Source organism: Octopus bimaculoides, chromosome 23, assembly GCF_046866305.1.
Source record: "Octopus bimaculoides isolate indiv1 chromosome 23, ASM4686630v1, whole genome shotgun sequence".
Classification (NCBI taxonomy): Eukaryota; Metazoa; Mollusca; class Cephalopoda; order Octopoda; family Octopodidae; genus Octopus; species Octopus bimaculoides.
The window spans coordinates 26,449,787-26,470,539 of NC_142950.1; the positions used below are offsets into that span (position 1 = coordinate 26,449,787).

General features: G+C 40.6%; 1 protein-coding gene across 2 annotated transcripts; it reads left to right on the forward strand.

The window, feature by feature from the left end:
- Positions 1-771: 771 nt before the first annotated feature.
- Positions 772-17,966, forward strand: LOC106874623 (protein disulfide-isomerase A5). 2 transcript variants are annotated; one of them, XM_014922415.3, is made up of 9 exons: positions 778-1,079; positions 6,095-6,175; positions 7,315-7,422; positions 9,880-10,021; positions 10,192-10,248; positions 12,399-12,494; positions 13,789-13,914; positions 15,151-15,187; positions 17,754-17,966. In XM_014922415.3, the coding sequence occupies exons 1-9, from the start codon at positions 926-928 to the stop codon at positions 17,880-17,882; spliced, it is 930 nt and encodes a 309-aa protein (XP_014777901.1). In that variant the 5' UTR covers positions 778-925; the 3' UTR covers positions 17,883-17,966. The 2 variants fall into 2 exon arrangements, with proteins under 2 accessions (XP_014777902.1, XP_014777901.1); XM_014922416.3 differs by lacking the exon at positions 6,095-6,175 and having other exon boundaries at positions 772-1,079.
- Positions 17,967-20,753: the final 2,787 nt, after the last annotated feature.

The window sequence follows — 20,753 nt, forward strand, 5'->3', positions numbered from 1 at the left end:
GTCGAACTGTATGTTATTGTTCGGGGTATAAAACTGGTCAAAATGTTATCGTCGTTTATGCACCGACTATTGCATTAAAGCATGGAGGCGCAATGGCCCAGTGGTTAGGGCAGCGGACTCGCGGTCATAGGATCGCGGTTTCGATTCCCAGACCGGGTGTTGTGAGTGTTTATTGAGCGAAAACACCTAAATCTCCACGAAACCCTGCTGTACTCTTCCACCACAACATTCTCTCACTCTTACTTCCTGTTTCTGTTGTGCATGTAATTCAAAGGGTCAGCCTTGTCACACTGTGTCATGCTGAATATCCCCGAGAACGATGTTAAGGGCACACTTGTCTGTGGAGTGCTCAGCCACTTGCACGTTAATTTCACGAGCAGGCTGCTCCGTTGATCGGATCAACTGGAACCCTCGTCGTCGTAAGCGACGGAGTGCCAACAAAATGCTAGATATACAAAGTGGATGTTCTCGGTTGCAATGTTTCTCAGTGTAGGTCTACTCAATCAGGACTGACCTAGGGCTAACAACAACAACAGCGTGTCTACCTTTTATGTCAATCCTGTCAACAAGACATTCTGTATGCGTGCCGTTAGCTTCTACAAACTGCGTCAATCTAGTCTGAGCTGACAATTTATTTATTTATTGATGGAATGCGCATGAAAGGGGGGAAAAAAAGAGACATTGAAAGTTCGATAAGCGATGATTAATTGAATCAATGAAGGGGACATTATTACGACAGATCAGGTACGTCACCGCTACTGTTACTACTACTACTGCTACTGCTGCTGCTACTATTGTTGTTATTTATAATAGTCGCTGCTGTTGTTGCTGCTTGATTTTTCAACGGTTCTTTCTGTGTACCGGTGTCACGTCTGCTTTCTGTCTACCGGTGTCAAGTCTCTTGTGAATACTCGGTCTTTACAACATGGCAACCTACTTAGGCTGGCCGACGTTACTCCTGGCATTTTCCACGCTATTCCGAACCATTGCATCTCGAGAAGGCCTTCGAATCATCGAAGATGTCACGCCAAACAGCATGCACAGCTTCATTACATCTCAACATTCCTTGATTCTTATTTGTAAGTACTAAACCGATCCGATCAGTATACATCCAATTAGTTCTCCCGGAGCCGGGTTTTTTTTTTAATTATGATCTGTTAATATGGCATTTTTTTTTTCTTAAACAATCTGAGTTTGTGATTTGATTGTAGCTGTTTCGCTTCTGTTTGATTATGTCGCTATTGTCTCTTTTAAAAAAGAACTGAAAGTTGAAAATTTTCATTCTTCTCCCTTGTAAATTTTGGAGGTTTTGGCAGAGAGGAAATATCGTTGATGTTAGTTCCCAAATTCTGCGAACACGGTTTCGATTTCTGGTGGATCTCTTAATTTAATATGACTAATGTTGTAAATGTCATAAACCTCATCTCCCCTCACATTATAAATTCTGGGGACTTTGCTGCTTAATTAAAAACAATTAAGACGTTGATATTATTTGAAATCGGTGAACTGATTCATTGCGCTGATTTCAAAATCTGTTGTCGTTTTACTTTACTAATTCATTCTTCAATGTTGTGGGATAAATAAGATAAATACCAGTAAGAAACTACGGTCACTTCGACCGATTATATACCCGCTTCCCTACCCCTACAAACTACAAAGACGAAGTACTGAGATTAGTTGAAAGATTATTTGTTTTGTTTTGTTTTGTAATATGTCTTTGTGTAAACGTTTAAGTAGCTGCATGTATGCACGACTAATATATATATATATATATATATATATATATATATATAATGTGTGTGTGTGAATGTATATTTATACATGTGCGTGTAAAGGTACGTATGTGCGTGCGTGTGTGTGTGTGTTGCTATTGTTCGCAACACTTACTACACACCACCTGCTAAGGAAAATAATAATTCTCACTTCATTCTGCTATTCCTGTTCTGAAATATTCCTATACTTTCCATCCCCATCTCCTTGTTTATATATTTATATTGCTGCTGTGAGACATTAGAAAAAAAAAGAAAAAAGAAAAATAAAAATCAGCGATCTTGAGTTATGTCCCTTGGTTCTGCGGCAATTGCTATAGTGATGAGGGTGGAGAAGGGAGAGATGGCTAGCTACATTATAGAAGGCGGGAGTGAGCAGAGAAAACAAATTTATTATTTATCATTGTTCACTTAGCTCTTTGTTTATCCGTCTAGCTAAGGCATTTATTTCCTCTTTATTAAAAATATACAAGATATAATGCGATCTGCGCATTTGTTTCAAGGGCTAGCTATATAATTAATCAGTTGGTCTGTGGATGAAAATCTGATGACTCTAAAATCAGAACACCTAGTGTGTTTATAAATTATGTATAACCATAAATACGACATCCTACGAATATCATGCTTGTAGACATCACTGCATGTGTCATCACATTTGATTGCTTGTTTGGGGTCGAATCCAACGATAATATATATATTATAAGAGTACAGCAATATAATAATATCGTGCATAAGATTTCACAATTATAAGTTAATGGTAGGATTATATATATATATGTGTGTATGTATATATATATATATATATATATATATATATATATATATATATATATATATATATGTATGTATGTATGTATGTATGTATGTATTTACGGAGACAGAGAGACACATAGATGGAGAAAGAGAGAGAAACAGAAAGTGTTGTTAACCACTACTCAGACTTTCTCGCTGTGCGATCGCAAAACTTGGAACTCAAACTGTCGTTGAAATATGTTTAAATAATGTATGAGAACACACTTATGTATAAATCCCCTATATCCGTCTCGCATTTGCAAACCTACTCTCTCTTTCTCTCTCTCTCTCTCTCTCTATCTATCTAGCAACATACCTACTTATATATACACGGTAAGAATGAGTGCTGGACAGCATTTTGTGGATAAACAATCTACACAAAATGTGTGTGTATATATATCATCATCATCATCATCGTTTAACGTCCGCCTTCCATGCTAGCATGGGTTGGACGATTTGACTGAGGACTGGTGAAATCGGATGGCAACACCAGGCTCCAATCCGATTTGGCAGTGTTTCTACAGCTGGATGCCCTTCCTAACGCCAACCACGCAGAAAGTGTAGTTGGTGCTTTTATGTGTCACCCGCACGAAGGCCAGTCAGGCGGTACTGGCAACGAGAGAGAGAGAGTTGTATGTGTGTGTGTGTGTGTGTATATATATATATTTAGATACATACAAACATCATCATCATCATCACTGTTATCATCATTGAACATCTGACTTCCATGTTAGCAGTGTTTTGGATAGTTTGATGCACTGAAATATTCTGTTTAGCTCCAACGTCTGTGTTGGCATGTTTTTTGGGATCAATACTTTTCCGAGGGACCTCCATTTTACTGGGTGCTTTTTGCATGACATCAGCACTAGTGGGGGTCACCAATTTACTCAATAAAGACCCCTTGATTGAGTGGGTGTGATAATAAATAAAGTGTTAAACACCCATGGTATGCAATTCACTAGCTCCCAGTTCTCTGTAGCGACTGGATTTATTAATTTGTTGAGTATACAAATAGTTTGACTGCTTGTTTCTCTGAGAATGGTCAAATCTCTCTGATGAGAGTCCAATAAGTCTCAAAAATTGGTTGAGTACATTCATCATTTTCTCAGTCTACTGAGAAATAGTTAAATTTGCTATGTTTGTGTGTCAGCTATGTAGATTTACATGTGTTGTATCATACGTTGATACTGTGTGGACTCAGATCCTTGTTGACAAGCTGCTGATATTAAATGAAGTACAGAGTGAGCTAGATTGACTAAATTCTCATCAAAAAACAGGTAGACAAAGGTGGTTGTGAATGGTAAGTTCCTTCCTACTGAAAAATTTTCTACCCAACATAGATTAGTGATTAATAATTTGAGACTTGGGGGCTAGAAGCACCCAGAAACATAAACTAGTCTAAAAAAGGAAGATTAAAGATCCATCTAACAGTCAGAGATTTTGAAAATCTTATTTGGAGCATTTAAGAAAAAGAGGTGGAGACAAAGACATGTAACATACATAGTGGACAAATGGAAGTTCCTGTGGGACAACCTATTGAGAACTACAGACCAAATTTGTAGCTGGTGCAAAGTTCCAGCCTGGGCAAGGGTGACATGAAGAAACAAGCTTGGTAGGTGTGGAAGGATTGGAGCAACCAGGAATTATACCTGGTGGCTAGAAGACCAACTAGGTGACAGATATAGTTAACGAGGGGAGAAGCAGAAAGGGAGAGGTTTGCCAATGTTCTGCTGTTTGAGGATGTAAAATTAAGGATGTAAAACCAGGAAAACCCCTGATCCATCATGAATATCCACTAAGATGCTTAAAGTATCTCCTGGAATGGGATAGAGCCTAGACACCCATATAGTTGTGCTGGAAGGCATCATACACAATGACTGGTGTAACAGCATTATAGTCAACTGCTACAAGAGTGAAAAAGATGCCTTAGAAAGAAGTAATTACAGAGATAGTAAATTGCTGGAGTTATAGCTCAATTAATTAAGAAGAGAATTAACTTAGGTGAGATGCAGTTTGGTTTCTGTGCCAGGGAGACACTACTCACGATGTCTTCCTAGTAAAGTAACTTCAGAAATATTTAGCCACTATATTTAGCTTCCATCATCCTGGAGAAAGCCTTCGACAAGGCCCCTTGCTCCTTGATCTGGTGGACACTGCAAGAGCTAGAAATAGATCTATGGCTGGTAAGAGCTGTCTGAGCCATATGCAGGGATGTGGTCAGTAAGGAGGGAATTAGCAATGACTACACAACAAACTAGCATGCAGGTAGAATTTCTCCTGGACTCAGCTCCCAATACCTTTCTGTTTATCATTGTCCTCCAGGCCATAACAAAGGAGTTTAAAACTGGTTGTCTATGGGAGCCCCTCTATGCTGATAACTTTGTTCTTATAGCTGAATCTGTAGTACAATTAAAAAAGAAATTTCAGGTTACGTAGTGAAACCTGGAATCAAAGGATCTGAAAGTTATCTTAGTAAAAACCAAAGTTATTGTAAGCAAGAAAATAAGGCAAACCACTAAGCCTGTCATGAAAATGGTCCTGTTCTATATGTAGAGAAGGTGTTGAAGAAAAGCTCATCTTTGTAGCACCCATATGTCCTTCACCCCTCTCACTATGGCACAATATTTCCTCAAGTGCAATAATTACTGTATTTTAACATGTATAAGGAACCCTTTTCTGTCAAAAATTAGGTTAAAAATATATGGGAGAAAGTGTTGAAAGAAATTCCATGTGGTGTGTCTGGTGCAAACTGTGGACTCATAAGAAGCTCAGTGGAATCACAGGAACATTAACAGAGAAAGTAGACTTTATGGAAGATGTGCAAGATTGGTAAAGGCTAAGAATAACCACTGAACCATGCACCTTCACATGATATTTAACTATTAAGAATATAATAGGATATTTAAAAACATTGAATGGCTATGGGGGGTCAAGTAGAATAAAATAGGGATCAAAGGGGTCCCGACGTTAAAAATGGTTGAAAAACACTGGGCTAAAGTTTGCAAGGCATTTTGTTCAGTACAGACTGAATCATGAGGTAGTTAGTTCAATTTCTGAACTGGGCTGTGTGTTGTGTTCTTGAGCAAGACACTTTATTTTTCATGTTGCTCCAGTTCACTCAGCTGTAGAAATGAGTTGCAACATTACTGGTACCAAACTGTATCAGTCTTTATTTTTGCCTTCGATAACATCGGTGGCATGGAGAAGAGAGGCTGGTATGCATGGGTGACTGCTGGTCTTCCATAAACAACCTTGCCCAGACTTGTGCCTTGGAGGGGGGACTTTCTAATGCAATCCCACAGTCAGTCATGACCGAAGGGGATCTTTACCTCTTTGTTAATTATTATGTATAAAAAACTGTTAGAATATTTTGTATATTGTAGAAGTATAACCAATTTATTGCAGATAAATTTTTAACTTTAAAATCTTATATGGACCCTGGTTGAGAACCTCTGCTTTAGCCATTCATTATTATCTGCCAATTCTTCTTAAATGATTTTTTTTTTGTTTTTTGGTTGTTTTTTTTCTCACAGATGATGAAATAAATGCTGAGTACCATTCTGCTTTGTTTGAAATGCAAAAATTACTTAAGGCTGATTTGACTTTCCTGGAAGGTAACTTTGAGCATTTTTGTTCTTTAACTATTACCAGATCTTCTTGTCTCCACTGCCTTGAAGGGTTTTGGTCGAACAAATCAACCCCAGGACTTGTTTTTTAAAGCCTGGTACTTATTCTGTCGGCATCTTTTGCCAAACTGCTAAGTTACATGGATGTAAACACTCTAACACCGGTTGTCAAGTGACAGTGGGGGACAAACAAAGACACACATACACACACATATATTTATTTGTGTGTGTCTTTCAGTTTCTATCTACCAAATCCACTCACAAGGCTTTGGTCTGCCTGAGGCTATAGTAGAAGACATTTGTGCAAGGTGCCATGCAGTGGGATTGAACTCTGGGCCATATGGTTGAGAAGCACAGCCACACCTGTGCCTACACACACACACACACACATATATATTGATATGCTTGGTGCAGCTCTCTGGCTGACCAGCTGCTGTCAAACCATCCAACCCACTCCAGCATGGAAAATAGACATTAAACAATGATGATGATGATGATGTATCACATGTTTCTTATTTCTTCACTGCCCACTAGGGACTACACACAGAGGGGACAAACAAGGACAGACAAACGGATTAAGTCGATTATATCGACACCAGTGTGTAACTGGTACTTATTTAATCAACCCCGAAAGGATGAAAGGCAAAGTCGACCTTGGCGGAATTTGAACTCAGAACATAGCGGCAGATGAAATACTTATTTCTTTATTGCCCACAAGGGGCTAAACATAGAGGAGACAAACAAGGACAGACAAAGCGATTAAGTCGATTACATCGACTCCAGTGCGTAACTGGTACTTAATCTATCGACCCCGAAAGGATGAAAGGCAAAGTCGACCTTGGCGGAATTTGAACTCAGAACGCAGCGGCAGACGAAATACCACCAAGCATTTCACCCGGCGTGTTAGTCTTTCTGCCAGTTCGCCGCCCTTTATTACCTTATCACATGTTTCGACTGATGCTGTCTTCTCATTTGCTCCACACTACTTTTACATGTATTTGCCCTCCTGTTATATGCATTTGTTTCTTTCAAATTGTGTATGCTCTGTTATACATAAAAGCTAACATTACACAACCAACAAAACCTGTTTGTAAGTTTCTCACTTTTATCTCTCCTTCTGCTTCCAGACTGTCGCTATGGAAAACTGCAAAGTCAAACATTCGGTGACAAATATGGTGTGAAGGTAATACCAGCGTTAGTGTTCTTCAGACAGAAGTCTCCCATAGTATATGATGGTAGGTAACAACAGGTAGAAGGTGCTTGGCACTGTTGTTTATACAACTCTTTGTTTGGCGTTGTTGATTTACTCTTTTTACTCTTTTACTTGTTTCAGTCATTTGACTGCGGCTATGCTGGAGCACCGCCTTTTAGTCGAGGAAATCGACCCCAGGACTTATTCTTTGGAAGCCTAGTACTTATTCTATCGGTCTCTTTTGTTGAACCGCTAAGTTACGGGGACGTAAACTCAACAGCATCGGTTGTCAAGCGATGTTGGGGGGGACAAACACAGACACACAAACATATTTATACATATACATATATATATATACGATGGGCTTCTTTCAGTTTCCGTCTACCAAATCCACTCACAAGGCTTTGGTTGGCCTGAGGCTATAGTAGGAGACACTTGCCCAAGGTGCCACGCAGTGGGAATGGACCCGGAACCATGCGGTTGGTAAGCAAGCTACTTACCACACAGCCACTCCTGCGCCTAATGTTTTAATGTTTCTCTTGTTTTCTCTCTCTCTTTCTACGTGTGCAAGCATATTTTGTTTTATGCATACGAGAAGATGGAAAGAGCTTATGCCAGTTGTGTTCAATCAAAACATTGTAATGTTTTCCTTCTCTCTCTCTCTCTCTCTCTCTCTCTCTCTTCTTTCTTACCCCCTTTCTCTATCTGTATATGCAAATTTCTGTGTGCACATGCGTGTGTCTGTCTATATATCATCATCATCATCCTCGTTTAATGTCCGCTTTCCATGCTGGCATGAGTTGGACGATTTGACTGAGGACTGGTGAACCAGATGGCTGCACCAGGCTCCAATATGATCTGGCAGAGTTTCTACAGCTGGATGCCCTTCCTAACGCCAACCACTCCGAGAGTGTAGTGGGTGCTTTTAGATATATATATATATATATGAGCATATGAAGGTGCATGGTTTAGTGGTTAGAGCATTGGGCTCACAATCATGTGGTAGTGAGTTCGATTCCTGGACCAGGCTGCATGTTGTGTTCTTGAGCAAGACACTTTATTTTCCCATTGCTCCAGTTCACTCAGTTGTAGAAATGAGTTGCGACATCACTGGGGCCAAGCTGCATCATCCTTTGCTTTTCCCTAGAATAACATCAGTGGCATGGAAAAGTGAGGTTGATATGCATGGGCAACTATTGGTCTTCCATAAACAACCTTGCCCAGACTTGTGCCTTGGAGGGTATCTCTCTAGGTGCAATCCCATGGTCATTCATGACCAAAGGGGGTCCTTGTATGTACATATGCACATATACATATACACACACACTCATGCATACATACATACATACATTCACACATGCACTCATATATAACTCGGAATCTTGGGGTTAGTAGCCCACGCTCTTAACCACTATACCATATGCCTGTATATAATGTACATAATTTTTCGTCTCTTAAATACAAAACACGTCATTTCATGTTGCTCCAGTCTACTCAGCTGGCAAAAGTGAGTCATCCTGCAGTGGACTGGCATCCTATCCAGGGGGAAGTTTATACACCACAGAAACCAGGAGACTGACTCGATGAGTCTATATGAAGCAAGAAGGAGCTTTTCCATTCATATATACATCTAGAAGACGTGGGACAAAATGGTGAGAAAGGATCTTCAGATGCTGGGTCTCACTAAGGAAATGACAAGGGACCAGGAGATGCGGTGGTTTACTGTACTTAATGAGATGCATCAAGCTAAGTAAAACCGTTGTCTTTGACACATACAGGGTTGTCCTTTCAGGTGTCGGTGCCACTTAAAAAGCACCTGTGTCAGTACTGCATAAACACACCTGTGCTTGGTGGCATTTAAAAAGCACCCAGCACACTCTGTTGGTGTTAGGAAGGGAATTGGCAGAACCCTTAGCATACCAGAGAAAATGCTTTGTGACACTTTATCTGCCTTCGTGTTCTGAGTTCAAATTCCACTGTGGTTAACTTTGCCTTTCGTTCTTTTGGGGCTCGATGAAATAAGTACCAGTTGACATCTGGGGGTTGATGTAAATGACTAGTCCCCACCCACAGAAACTTTCAGGCCTTTTTGCCTATAGTAGAAAGATTCTTAGTGTTGTTGCTGTTAGTGAAGGCATGTTGGCTTAGTTGTTAGGGCACTCGGCTCACGATCATAAGCTCATGAGTTCAATTCCTGGTGACACACTGTGTGCTTGAGTAAGCATCGAGCTGTAGAAACCATGCCACAACAGACGGTTGGAGTCCAGACAGCATCCGGCTTGCCAGCATGGAGACCAGATGTTAAACAATGATGGTGATGGTGGTGGTGGTGAATGTGATGATGAGGACGAAGATGGTGGTGATGGTGATGATGATCCATACATGTGACTTGAAGCAGTTATTAAGATAAAGACGATGATAATGCTTATTGCGCATACATCTTCCCTTCCCGTTCCTCAAGCTCTCAGTTACACAAGATGGGTTTCCTCTCTTTTTCTAGGTAACACTATAGATGCAGGAGATGTTGCAGAATGGTTGGAAGCTGCTCAGAAGGAAGCAATGAGGGTTTTGAATGAAAACAATTTCGAACATTTGACCCAAGCCTCAACTGGAGCTACCACCGGAGACTGGCTGGTGTTGTTGTAAGTTGTTGTTTGGCCATTATTGATGTTGTTGTTATTAAGTTTCTTCAAAGTATGTATATATTGCTGTTTGTGCTGGAATAGGTATGTGTTTGTGTGTGCTTTTTCTAATTATCATTACCGATTGTGTTCTGTATAATTGTCAAAAATGTCTGTTTCTATCATTACAGTTACAAACCAGGATGTGGATTAATTGCCATGGCGACAATGGAAGCTGTTGCAGTAAGGTAAGCATTTTCATTTTCTCCCCACAAATTATATTTTGTCAAAAGTACACCATTAAAGTGACCTATTTTGTGTTTATATTATCATATTTAATAGAGCATGCGACAGGACAAAAATTGATTAATTAATCTGAAATAATTATAAAGAATAAAAAGTTTAGAATGGTACAACAATGCACTATAGAACAAAAAATGGACTATATACCTGTTGTAATTTGGTTATCTATAGTCCGATGATATTTTGGAATTATAATTCCTTCTTCAGATCTTCTTAGCTGGAGTCTCTGCTATAAACTGTTTTCCAATGGTTTTCTTTTTTCGGAAGCGTCTCAGCTGTGATCTCACAAAGCATCTTCCGGAATTCCTCATGAGAAGTGCGTGAGGTCGGCTATGTCACAAGAAAAAGTTAACATTAGTTAAATAACTAATATTATATTAATAATTTCAGTAAGTAGGGGGAAAACTCCAGGCAAGTTTTGATCTTATTAAGCCTCTTTAGTGAAGCACAGACTTTGCCATACATGTAAAATTAATGAACAGAGAGAATCTGTAAATAGATTTGTTATTGTACACAGGTTTAATTAACCTTAAAGATATATAGTTTATATATTGTTAATTTTTTTCCACTAATCATGTGTTTTATCATGCATTTACTTATTTACTTAGTGATTTTCCTCTCTCTACTTCATTAAACATTATAAATTCTATGCTTCACTGAGGAGACAGAAACACATCTGGAATTTCTATACATCTGTCTGTCTATATGCTATGTGGGCAGTGTCTGATGATTGTGCTGGGACACTAGATATGTTACAAAACAATGCTTAGCATGTTCTCAGCAAATGAAACTAATAGTAGCGCATCAACACATCTATTGTATTTATCAAGTATTTATCTCTTACCAGATGAAGTACTTTCTTTGTTGATCTTACCATCATGAAATAGTACAATATATATATATATATGTATGTATTCATTGTTGACCTCACATATTTAAGAAATACACACTGTTTGTTTGCCAGTAGGCTGCAATTTGGCATTGTGGAGAATACTCGCTCAAAGTGTTGGGTGTTAAAACACCTGAGTGTCATGGACAGGCAAGACAACTCACCCTGTATCCCATTCAAGACATTGATGTCACACCATTTTTGCTAAAGGTAAAGTTACCTTCTCAAGTCATGCGACTCAAAAGGGAAGGTTTCAGTCCATCGGATGCCAGTCCGTCGCAGGATTACTCAGTTTTGCCAGCTGTGTGGACTGGAGTAACATGAAATGAAGTGTTTTGCTCAAGAACTCAACACATTGCCCGGTCCAGGAATCAAAACCACAATCTTATGATCATGAGTCCAATACCCTGACCACTAAACCACGAGATCATCATCATGTATTTGAACCAAATCAGAGACAAATGTCCACTGAGTCATGTACCTATAGTTGTTGGCACTCCGTCGCTTATGACGTCGAGGGTTCCAGTCGATCCGATCAACGGAACAGCCTGCTCATGAAATTAATGTGCAAGTGGCTGAGCACTCCCCAGACACGTGTACCCTTAACATAGTTCTCGGAGATATTCAGTGTGACACAGTGTGACAAGGCTGGCCCTTTGAATTACAGGCACAACAGTAACAGGAAGTAAGAGTAAGAGAATGTTGTGGTGGAAGAGTACAGCAGAGTTCGCCATCATCCTCTACCGGAGCCTCGTGGAGCTTTAGGTGTTTTCGCTCAATAAACACTCACAATACCCGGTCCGGAAATCGAAACCACGATCTTATGACCGCGAGTCGGCTGTCCTAACCACTGGGCCATTGCGCCTCCACTGCACCTATAGTAGACTTGATTATTAAGGCAGCGAATGGCAGAATCATTAGCACACCGGACAAAATGCCGTGAAGCATTTTGTCCATCTTTACATTCTGAGTTCAAATTCCACTGAGGTCGACTTTGCCTTTCATCCTTTCAGGATCACTAAATTAAATACCATGAAACACTGGGATCAATGTAATCGATTAGGCCCCTCCCCACCAAATTTCAGACCTTGTGCTTTCAGTATAAAGGATTATTATTATTATCATTATTATTATTATTTCATACATATGCAATCAGACATACAAACATAGTCAAATGATTTGAAAGTTATTCTCTTTTACTTATAGAATGCACCACACTCTGAACATTGCCAAAGTGCAGATGAATTCCAATCCTAAATTAGTCGAACGATTTAAAATTAAGAAGTGTCCTTCCATCATTTAGTAAGTATAGAGGCAATTTTTCTATTTGGCTTTTATTACTATCTATTTAGAGTTTATCCTACTTCTTCAGTGAATCATTTACAGATCAAAAGTATTGTATCTGAGTGGTTAGAGAGGCTTGACTGTCATCATCATCATCATCATCGTTTAACGTCCGCTTTCCATGCTAGCATGGGTTGGACGATTTGACTGAGGACTGGTGAAACCGGATGGCAACACCAGGCCCCAGTCTGATTTGGCAGAGTTTCTACAGCTGGATGCCCTTCCTAACGCCAACCACTCAGAGAGTGTAGTGGGTGCTTTTACGTGTCACCCGCACGAAAACGGCCACGCTCGAAATGGTGTCTTTTATGTGCCACCCGCACAAGCCAGTCCAGGGGCACTGGCAACGATCTCGCTCGAAAATCCTACAGGAGCCAGTCAGGCGGTACTGGCAACGGCCACGCTCAAAATGGTGCATCTCATGTGCCACCCGCACAAGAACCAGTCCAGGGGCACTGGCAACGATCTTACTTGGCTTGCCGGGTCTTCTCACGCATGCCGGGTCTTCTCGTGCTTAAGAAAACTCACTTTGCTAGCACATGATTTTAAGTTTAGTCCCTCTGTGCTGTAGCATGGGCAAGTGTCTTCTACTATTATAGCTACAGGCCAAATAGTGCCATGTGAGAGAATTTGGTAAATGAAAGCTGTATGGAAAGTTGTGCCATATTAAAATCACCCATGCCGGTGTCACATAGAAAGCACCTGTGCTTGTACCATATAAAACGCACCTTGTTCGTTCTGTTCACTCTGGTTGTCAAGCAGTGGTGGAGGATAAACACAGACACACACAAACATATCTACACGGTGGGCTTCTTTCAGTCCCCAGTCCCACTGCGTGGCACCTTGGGCGAGTGTCTTCTACTATAGCCTCGGGCCGACCAAAGCCTTGAGAGTGGATTTGGTAGACGGAAACTGAAAGAAGCCCGTCGTATATATGTATATATATATATATATATATGTATGTGTGTCTGTGTTTGTCCCCCCCCTCCCACCATCGCTTGACAACCGACGGTGGTGTGTTTACGTTCTCATAACTTAGTGGTTCGGCAAAAGAGACCGATAGAATAAGTACTGGGTTTACAAAGAATAAGTCCTGGGGTCAATTTGCTTGACTAAATGCGGTGCTCCAGCATGGCCGCAGTCAAAAGACTGAAACAAGTAAAAGAGTAAAGAGTAAAAAGAGTATTTAAATTTTTTTCTTCTTTTTTTTTTGTTTTCTCCCTATAAAAACCAAATAAATATCTTTCTCCAGCTTCCGGCATGGTAAGCTGTTCCGCTATGACCCAGAACAATTTGACGTGAAGTCTATGAAAGTGTTTGTGGAGAGCTGGCATCGAAATGTTAAGGCAGAGACCGTACCTATTGAGCCAAGTGCCTTGTGAGTTTCTATTATTCTTTTACCCCAGGTTTTTACACTGTTGCTGCGGCTGCTGCTGCTGCTGCTATTGTTGTTGTTGTTGTTGTTGTTAGTGATGGTGTCATTATCGGTGTTGTGAAGCTGTTGAACTGGCAGCAGTTCATCTGGCTTTTTATGTTTGGAGTTCAAATTCCATTGAGGTCAGCTTTGTCTTTCATCCCTTTGGGAGTCAGTAGAATAGCTACCAATCAAGTATTGGAATCGATGTAATTAACTAGCCCCTTCCACCTAAAATTCTCCGGGTGACACACAGTGTGCTTGAGTAAGACACTCTATTTCACATTGCTCCAGTCCATGCAGCTGGCGAAAATGAGTAGTATCTGTAATTCAAAGGGCCATCTTGCAGACAAGAGAAAATTAGGGAAAAAACATGGACACTAAGACCAACCTTGACCAGCCTACCTTCAAATGCAGTCTTTGCAGTCATACCTGCTTGCCTAGCATGATGGATTTGTCAGGTATCAGCAGAACTTCAACATCCCCTTCCATATATCTTTGCTCATAAAGCCAAGCCAAAGGTGATGTACCAGTGATTAGTTGCAGTATATGTGTAGTGTGTGATGGTGCGTGACTTAGTGGTTAGGGTATGCCGCTCACAATTGCAAGGTTGGGAGATCAATTCCTGGTGATGTGTTGTGTCCCTGGGCAAGACACTTTATTTCACATTGCTCCAGTGCACTCAGCTGGTAAAATTGAGTAGTACCTGTATTTCAAAGGGCCAGCCTTGTCACCATCTGTGTCACACTGAATTTCCCTGAGAACTACGTTATGGGTATGCGTGTCTGTGGAGTGCTCAGCCACTTACACATTAATTTCACCAGCAGGCTGTTCCGTTGATCGGATCAACTGGAACCCTCATTGTCGTAACCAACGAGTGCTAGTTACTGTGTATATTGCAATGTACTAGTGATAGTTGTGCAGAAATTTGGGGGTTTTTTGGCGGGGAGGGGGCTTTGTTTGTAGGGTATGTCCACATCCATGTGAATATCTTATCTTCAATTACAGAAATAATTTGATTTCATCTTGGAAATCTTTTGTGTTCACATTTCTTTCTCTTCATCTCCTAACTGCAAAACATAAGCGCATGCACAAGTCCAAAACTATGAGGGAACATTGCTCATAGGAGGCCCTTTGAAGTTTTTTCACTCAGCAGACTAATTGTATTTAAGCACTGAAATCTCTTTTCTCTATTTTCAGTGACATTTTGACTGATTATATAGTCCAAAAATTGAAAGTAAGTATTGTATTACTTCATCTCTTTCTATCAATGTAACCTAGTATATATATATATATATATATACATATATATATACACACACACACACACACACACACATATATATATATATGTATATACACACACATATAAATATATGTATATACACACACATATAAATATATGTATATACACACACATAAATATATATTGCACTCTCAGAGTGGTTGGCATTAGGAAGGGCATCCAGCTGTAGAAACTCTGCCAATCAGATTGGAGCCTGATGCAGCCATCTGGTTCAACAGTCCTCAGTCAAATCCTCCAACCTATGCTAGCATGGAAAGCGGACGTTAAACGATGATGATGATGATGATACATACATACATGTTGTTTGTTCCTTCTTGAGCCATGCCTGGATCATAAGGGCCGGTTTCACGGTTTCATTGGCATATAGGTTCTCCACTTGGATGGGACGCTGGTCTTTCGCAGATGAGCTGCTAGATGCAGGAGGAAAGAGTGAGAGAGAGTTGTGGCGAAAGTGTCAGCAGAGGTTCGTCATTACCTTCTGCTGGAGCCATGTGAAGCTTAGGTGCTTTTCTCATATACTCACACATCGCCCAGTCTGAGATTCAAAACCGTGATCCCTTGACTGCTAGTCCACTACTTTAATCACTAGGTGATGTGTCTCCACTTATACACATACATCATCATCATCATCGTTTAACGTCCGCTTTCCATGCTAGCATGGGTTGGACGATTTGACTGAGGACTGGTGAAACCAGATGGCTACTCAAGGCTCCAATCTGATTTGGCAGAGTTTCTACAACTGAATGCCCTTCCTAACACCAACCACTCCGAGAGTGTAGTGAATATGTATGTGTATACATGTATGTATGTATGTATGTATGTATGTATGTATATATATATATATATATATATATATATATATATATATATATATATATATATATACATACGTGTATATATATATATATATATATATATATATATATCGTTTCTCTGTTTTTTTCGTTGTTCGAAAAAAGTTCGTTTTCTGTCTTTCTTCTTTATGTTTTCGTTTCTCATTATGTTTAACGTTTTTCTTGATGTCCTGTACCCATATATGCTTGTATGTATACATATAGATGTAGGTATGTACATATATGTATGGATATATGCATATATTTATATATTTAAAATAATAATAAGGGTGATAAATTGGATATTAATTTAATTAACACCAATTTAAAACCAGTGGCCTAGCATAAAGAAAATTCGGAAAATTCAGAAAAATTATATTACACAGATATAAGAAGGGATGACCACTAAGTGGACATCCTTTACGCTAGAAATTGACCATCAACGGTCAAACCACAAAAGAAACGAATGTTCTCCAGGGAAATTCAGCGTACACCAGAACATGAACGGGCAAAAATATGTAGAGAGAGAGAACATAAACTATGTGTTGGCTCTTTGTAAATTACGACTGGGGTCTGTAATGAATCGTTAGTAGTTCATATATCCTGAAAGAGATAAAGCATACGACCAGTAATGTATTTTGTTTAGGAAGTTAAAAGTTATGGCCGCTCATAGAGTGACTGTTGGTTTCATACCTTATAAAGTGCTTTGCAGTAATACGCGACTCGTCCGACTCAAAGGGCTGAAGGTGCATAACCTCTTTAGAAACTGGAGGAAGAAATACCTAGCTGTCAGCTGGTTTTGTAAATGAAAATATAATTGTCTGTGCTGCGGGCAGGATAGGATTATCCCCCTTGCATCGGCTCCAGCCATCGTCGCGGTCAGTTTGTGGTGTTACAGGCGTTTCCTAGTGCAAGCTTGGAATTCCCCATTCGTTGAATAGACCCGCGGCAGAGTCTTCAATTATCAGCATGGCTGGAACCGATGTAAGGGAAATAACCCTATCCTGCTTGTACAGACATTTTTTTTGTTTACAAAACTAAACTGATCGTGATGTAGTTCTTCTTCCAGTTGTAGAAAGATTATGTGCATTTGGCCATCCGAGTCTGGCTAGTTGCCTATATGGTTAAGCGCTTTCCCAGTGTGGGAATCAAACCCACAATCTCGCAATCGTGAGTGCCACGCTCTAACCACTGTTGTTGGCACTCCGTCTCTTACGACGTCGAGAGTTCCAGTCGATCCGATCAACGGAACAGCCTGCTCGTGAAATTAACGTGCAAGTGGCTGAGCACTCCACAGACACGTGTACCCTTAACGTAGTTCTCGGGGATATTCAGCGTTACACAGAGTGTGACAAGGCTGGCCCTTTGAATTACAGGTACAACAGAAACAGGAAGTAAGAGTGAGAGAAAGTTGTGGTGGAAGAGTACAGCAGGGTTCGCCACCATCCCCTGCAGGAGCCTCGTGGAGCTTTAGGTGTTTTCGCGCAATAAACACTCACAACGCCCGGTCTGGGAATCGAAACCGCGATCCGATGACCTAACCACTGGGCCATTGCGCCTCCACACTCTAACCACTAAGCCATATATGTGTGTGTGTGTGTGTGTGCGAAGAGTAAAATGAGTAAGCATTTTCAATGAAAACATTCTTCCCTCTTTCATTTCAGGAGAGTGATCACCACACCAAAGTCTACATTATATTACCTACCATTTTGCTGATGAGTCTCACAATGCTGCTCCTCTGTGTATTCTGTTGTCGCAAACAAGCAACATATGATAAACACAAATTCCACTGACCACCGTTTCACATTGTGTTGCTGTTTGTCTTTCAGTGTGCAAGTTATTTATTTTGAAAATAAATGTATAATGCTTTAATCACATTGAGAGTTTGTCTGTTCACTGTCTAATTAATTGTTCATTAAAGCTTTCTTTTTACTAAAATCTAATCTTTTTCTTATTTGTTTTTTTATTATCTTCCATTTGTTTTGATCATTGTACTGTGGCCATGCTAGATGGAGCACGGCCTTGACAGGCTTGTAGTCAAACTAGTTGACCCTCGGTACTTATGGCATTCTTTTTAGGTTTTTTTTTTAAAGTTTGGTACTTATTCTAATGGGCATCGATTGTCAAGCGATGTTGGAGGGGGGACAAACACAGACATACAAACATATACACATACATACATACATACATACATATATATATATATATATATATATACACATACGACGGGCTTCTTTCAGTTTCCGTCTACCAAATCCACACAAGGCTTTGGTCGGCCCGAGGCTATAGTAGAAGACACATGCTCAAAGCGCCATGCAGTGGGAATGAACCCAGAACTATGTGGTTGGTAAGCAAGCTACTTTATTTCATTAGATTGGCCATTAAGGCCTTACAAAGAGGGGACAAACGAGGACAGACAAACGTAAAGTAGCTGCGGGCTGGACACGGACATTAATGAGATGAGGATGATAACGAAAGGTGAATAAAAATGAGAGAGGCACCGACGTCCGCCGATCGATAACCCCTCGAAAACATTGTTCAATACAAATCCAATAAAAGTCAAAAATTCAATGGCAGTTCAATAAAGTTCAATAAAAGTTCCTTTTAAAGATCTAATCTTCCTCATCCGGGCCTCCAAGCAATTTTCCCGTCGCCATCAGGAGATCTCGCAGTGGCACGCCCGAAAGAGAGCAAATAAAATCCTCTTTTTGACAGGTGTTTTCTACCTCCATGACTTCACTATGATTTAAGATCTCCGCAGCCACCTGTGGAGGCCAACGTGGATGGGCTATACATTCCCAGTCGTAACGCTCACGGTCAAATAGACCATCCCTTAAGGTAACAGAAGATATACTCCGTTTCCTCATCATCGGAAGGGGCCGCAACCTGCTCTGTCGGTGACACAAATCCCACTGACAGAGCCTCCCGATCCGGTGGCACACTTCCCAACGGAGGGGCAACGGGTTCGGTCGGTGGCACGTCCGCCGACCGTCTTCCGTTTCTCTTTTTCTTTTTTTTCCTTTTACCGGTTGCGGGGGTCGGGGCATCTTTCGGCACACCCGCGGTGTCCTCCTTTCCCGCAACCTCTATTTCTCCTGGTGAGCAACCACCGTTGCTCGCCTTCCTCTTTCTATTTGTGGAGGCCACCGCCTCCACGACTTCCTCCGTCACCCCCTCCAATGGTGGGGCGGAGGACTCATTCTCTTTTTTCCTCTGCTTCGGGGCCTTACCTCGGCCCTTGGGACAGTTCTTCTTTAAATGGCCGGATTCAAGGCACTTGTGACATTTAGGAGGGCATCCCTCCAAAATCACTGGATACCTTGCCTGAGCCGTCCTTAAAAAGTCTGGAAACACCAGACTCGCAATCGACTGGGACCAAAGGTCAACACCGCTTTTGACCCCTCCCAGTCAATTGCTGGCAAAATTTTTACATTGAGGAGCTTGGTTCCGGTGCCGCCCAGACCCCGGCCGAAAGAATCCTCTATCCACTCGGGCTTTATTCCAGGCGGCAACCTGCAGACCCAAACCCTCGTTATTTTTTGTCCACAATATGTGGGCAGAAACAAAATTTCTTTGCCCTCAATGGGCCCACTCGCAAATTTGCGCGCTTCACTCGGGGAGTCAAAAAGCAACCACACGGTTGCATATTTGACTCCCCTTGAAATATATTTAAAGTTGGCATTAACATTCGTAAGTTCCTTTTCAATAATAGTTTGAGGAAAGACAGTGACGCCATTAAACACCTTTGAGTAGGTCCGGAGCGTCACTGTTCTTTCCTCCATTTCTTTCAACCACTGCTTGGGTGGGCACAGTTCCCACTCCAAGACGGTGTTTCCCTTTTTTGCCATGCTTGCAAAAAAAAAAAATGTTCAACAAAAAAGTTCAGAAAATAGTTCACAAACAAGTTCAACAAAAAAGTTCACAAAAAATAAACTAAATACAAAAGAACAGAAGACAGAGCAGAGAAAAGGAAGGAAGGAAGACCGTTTAAGTCAAGGAAACACAATTCCGGCCACCAGCAATACCTATAGGTATTCCAATAAAGGGATTCCAATAAAGGTACTCCACAATAAAAGTATTCCAGTAAAGGTATTCCAATAACGGTAATCCAGGGCCACAGCAGCAAAATTTTCACAAGTTTTTCGGAGGCGAGATACGCCCACAAAAACAACAATTCTCGCACAGTGAGACACAAAGAGTTTTCTTCACTCAAAGTTGCTTTTTTTTTTTTTTTGGCTCAAAGTCAAAACAAAAATTTTCGCTACTGTGGGCAAGCGAACCCTCCTCCCACAAACAGCGAATACAAAATTTGTTCGTACAACGAACACACAAAAAACTCGCCAAGGAAAGCGAAGATGCCACACCGCTGGACAACAATTTACTAAAAAAATAAATAGAAGCAATAAATTGCTGCCCAGCTGAGCAACAAAAACGACTTACCCCGGCGAATTCTTCAATTTTTCCTTCTATAGACAGAGCCGAAAACCATGTCTATCTTCGTTCACAGCAAGTAGCCAGTCTGGCGCACATGCGCAATGAGCAAACCGGAAGTAAGCAAGCTACTTACCACACAGCCACTCCTGCGCCTATATATATATATATATATATATATATATATATATATATATATATATATATATATATATATATATATATATATATAT

Excerpts from the sequence above, each read along its gene's own strand:
- LOC106874623 (XM_014922415.3), top strand. The coding sequence starts at position 926 with ATGGCAACCTACTTAGGCTGGCCGACGTTACTCCTGGCATTTTCCACG. Across the intron at positions 7,423-9,879 it reads GTCTCCCATAGTATATGATG|GTAACACTATAGATGCAGGA; the intron begins GTAGGTAACAAC and ends CTCTTTTTCTAG. Across the intron at positions 10,249-12,398 it reads ATGGAAGCTGTTGCAGTAAG|AATGCACCACACTCTGAACA; the intron begins GTAAGCATTTTC and ends TTTTACTTATAG.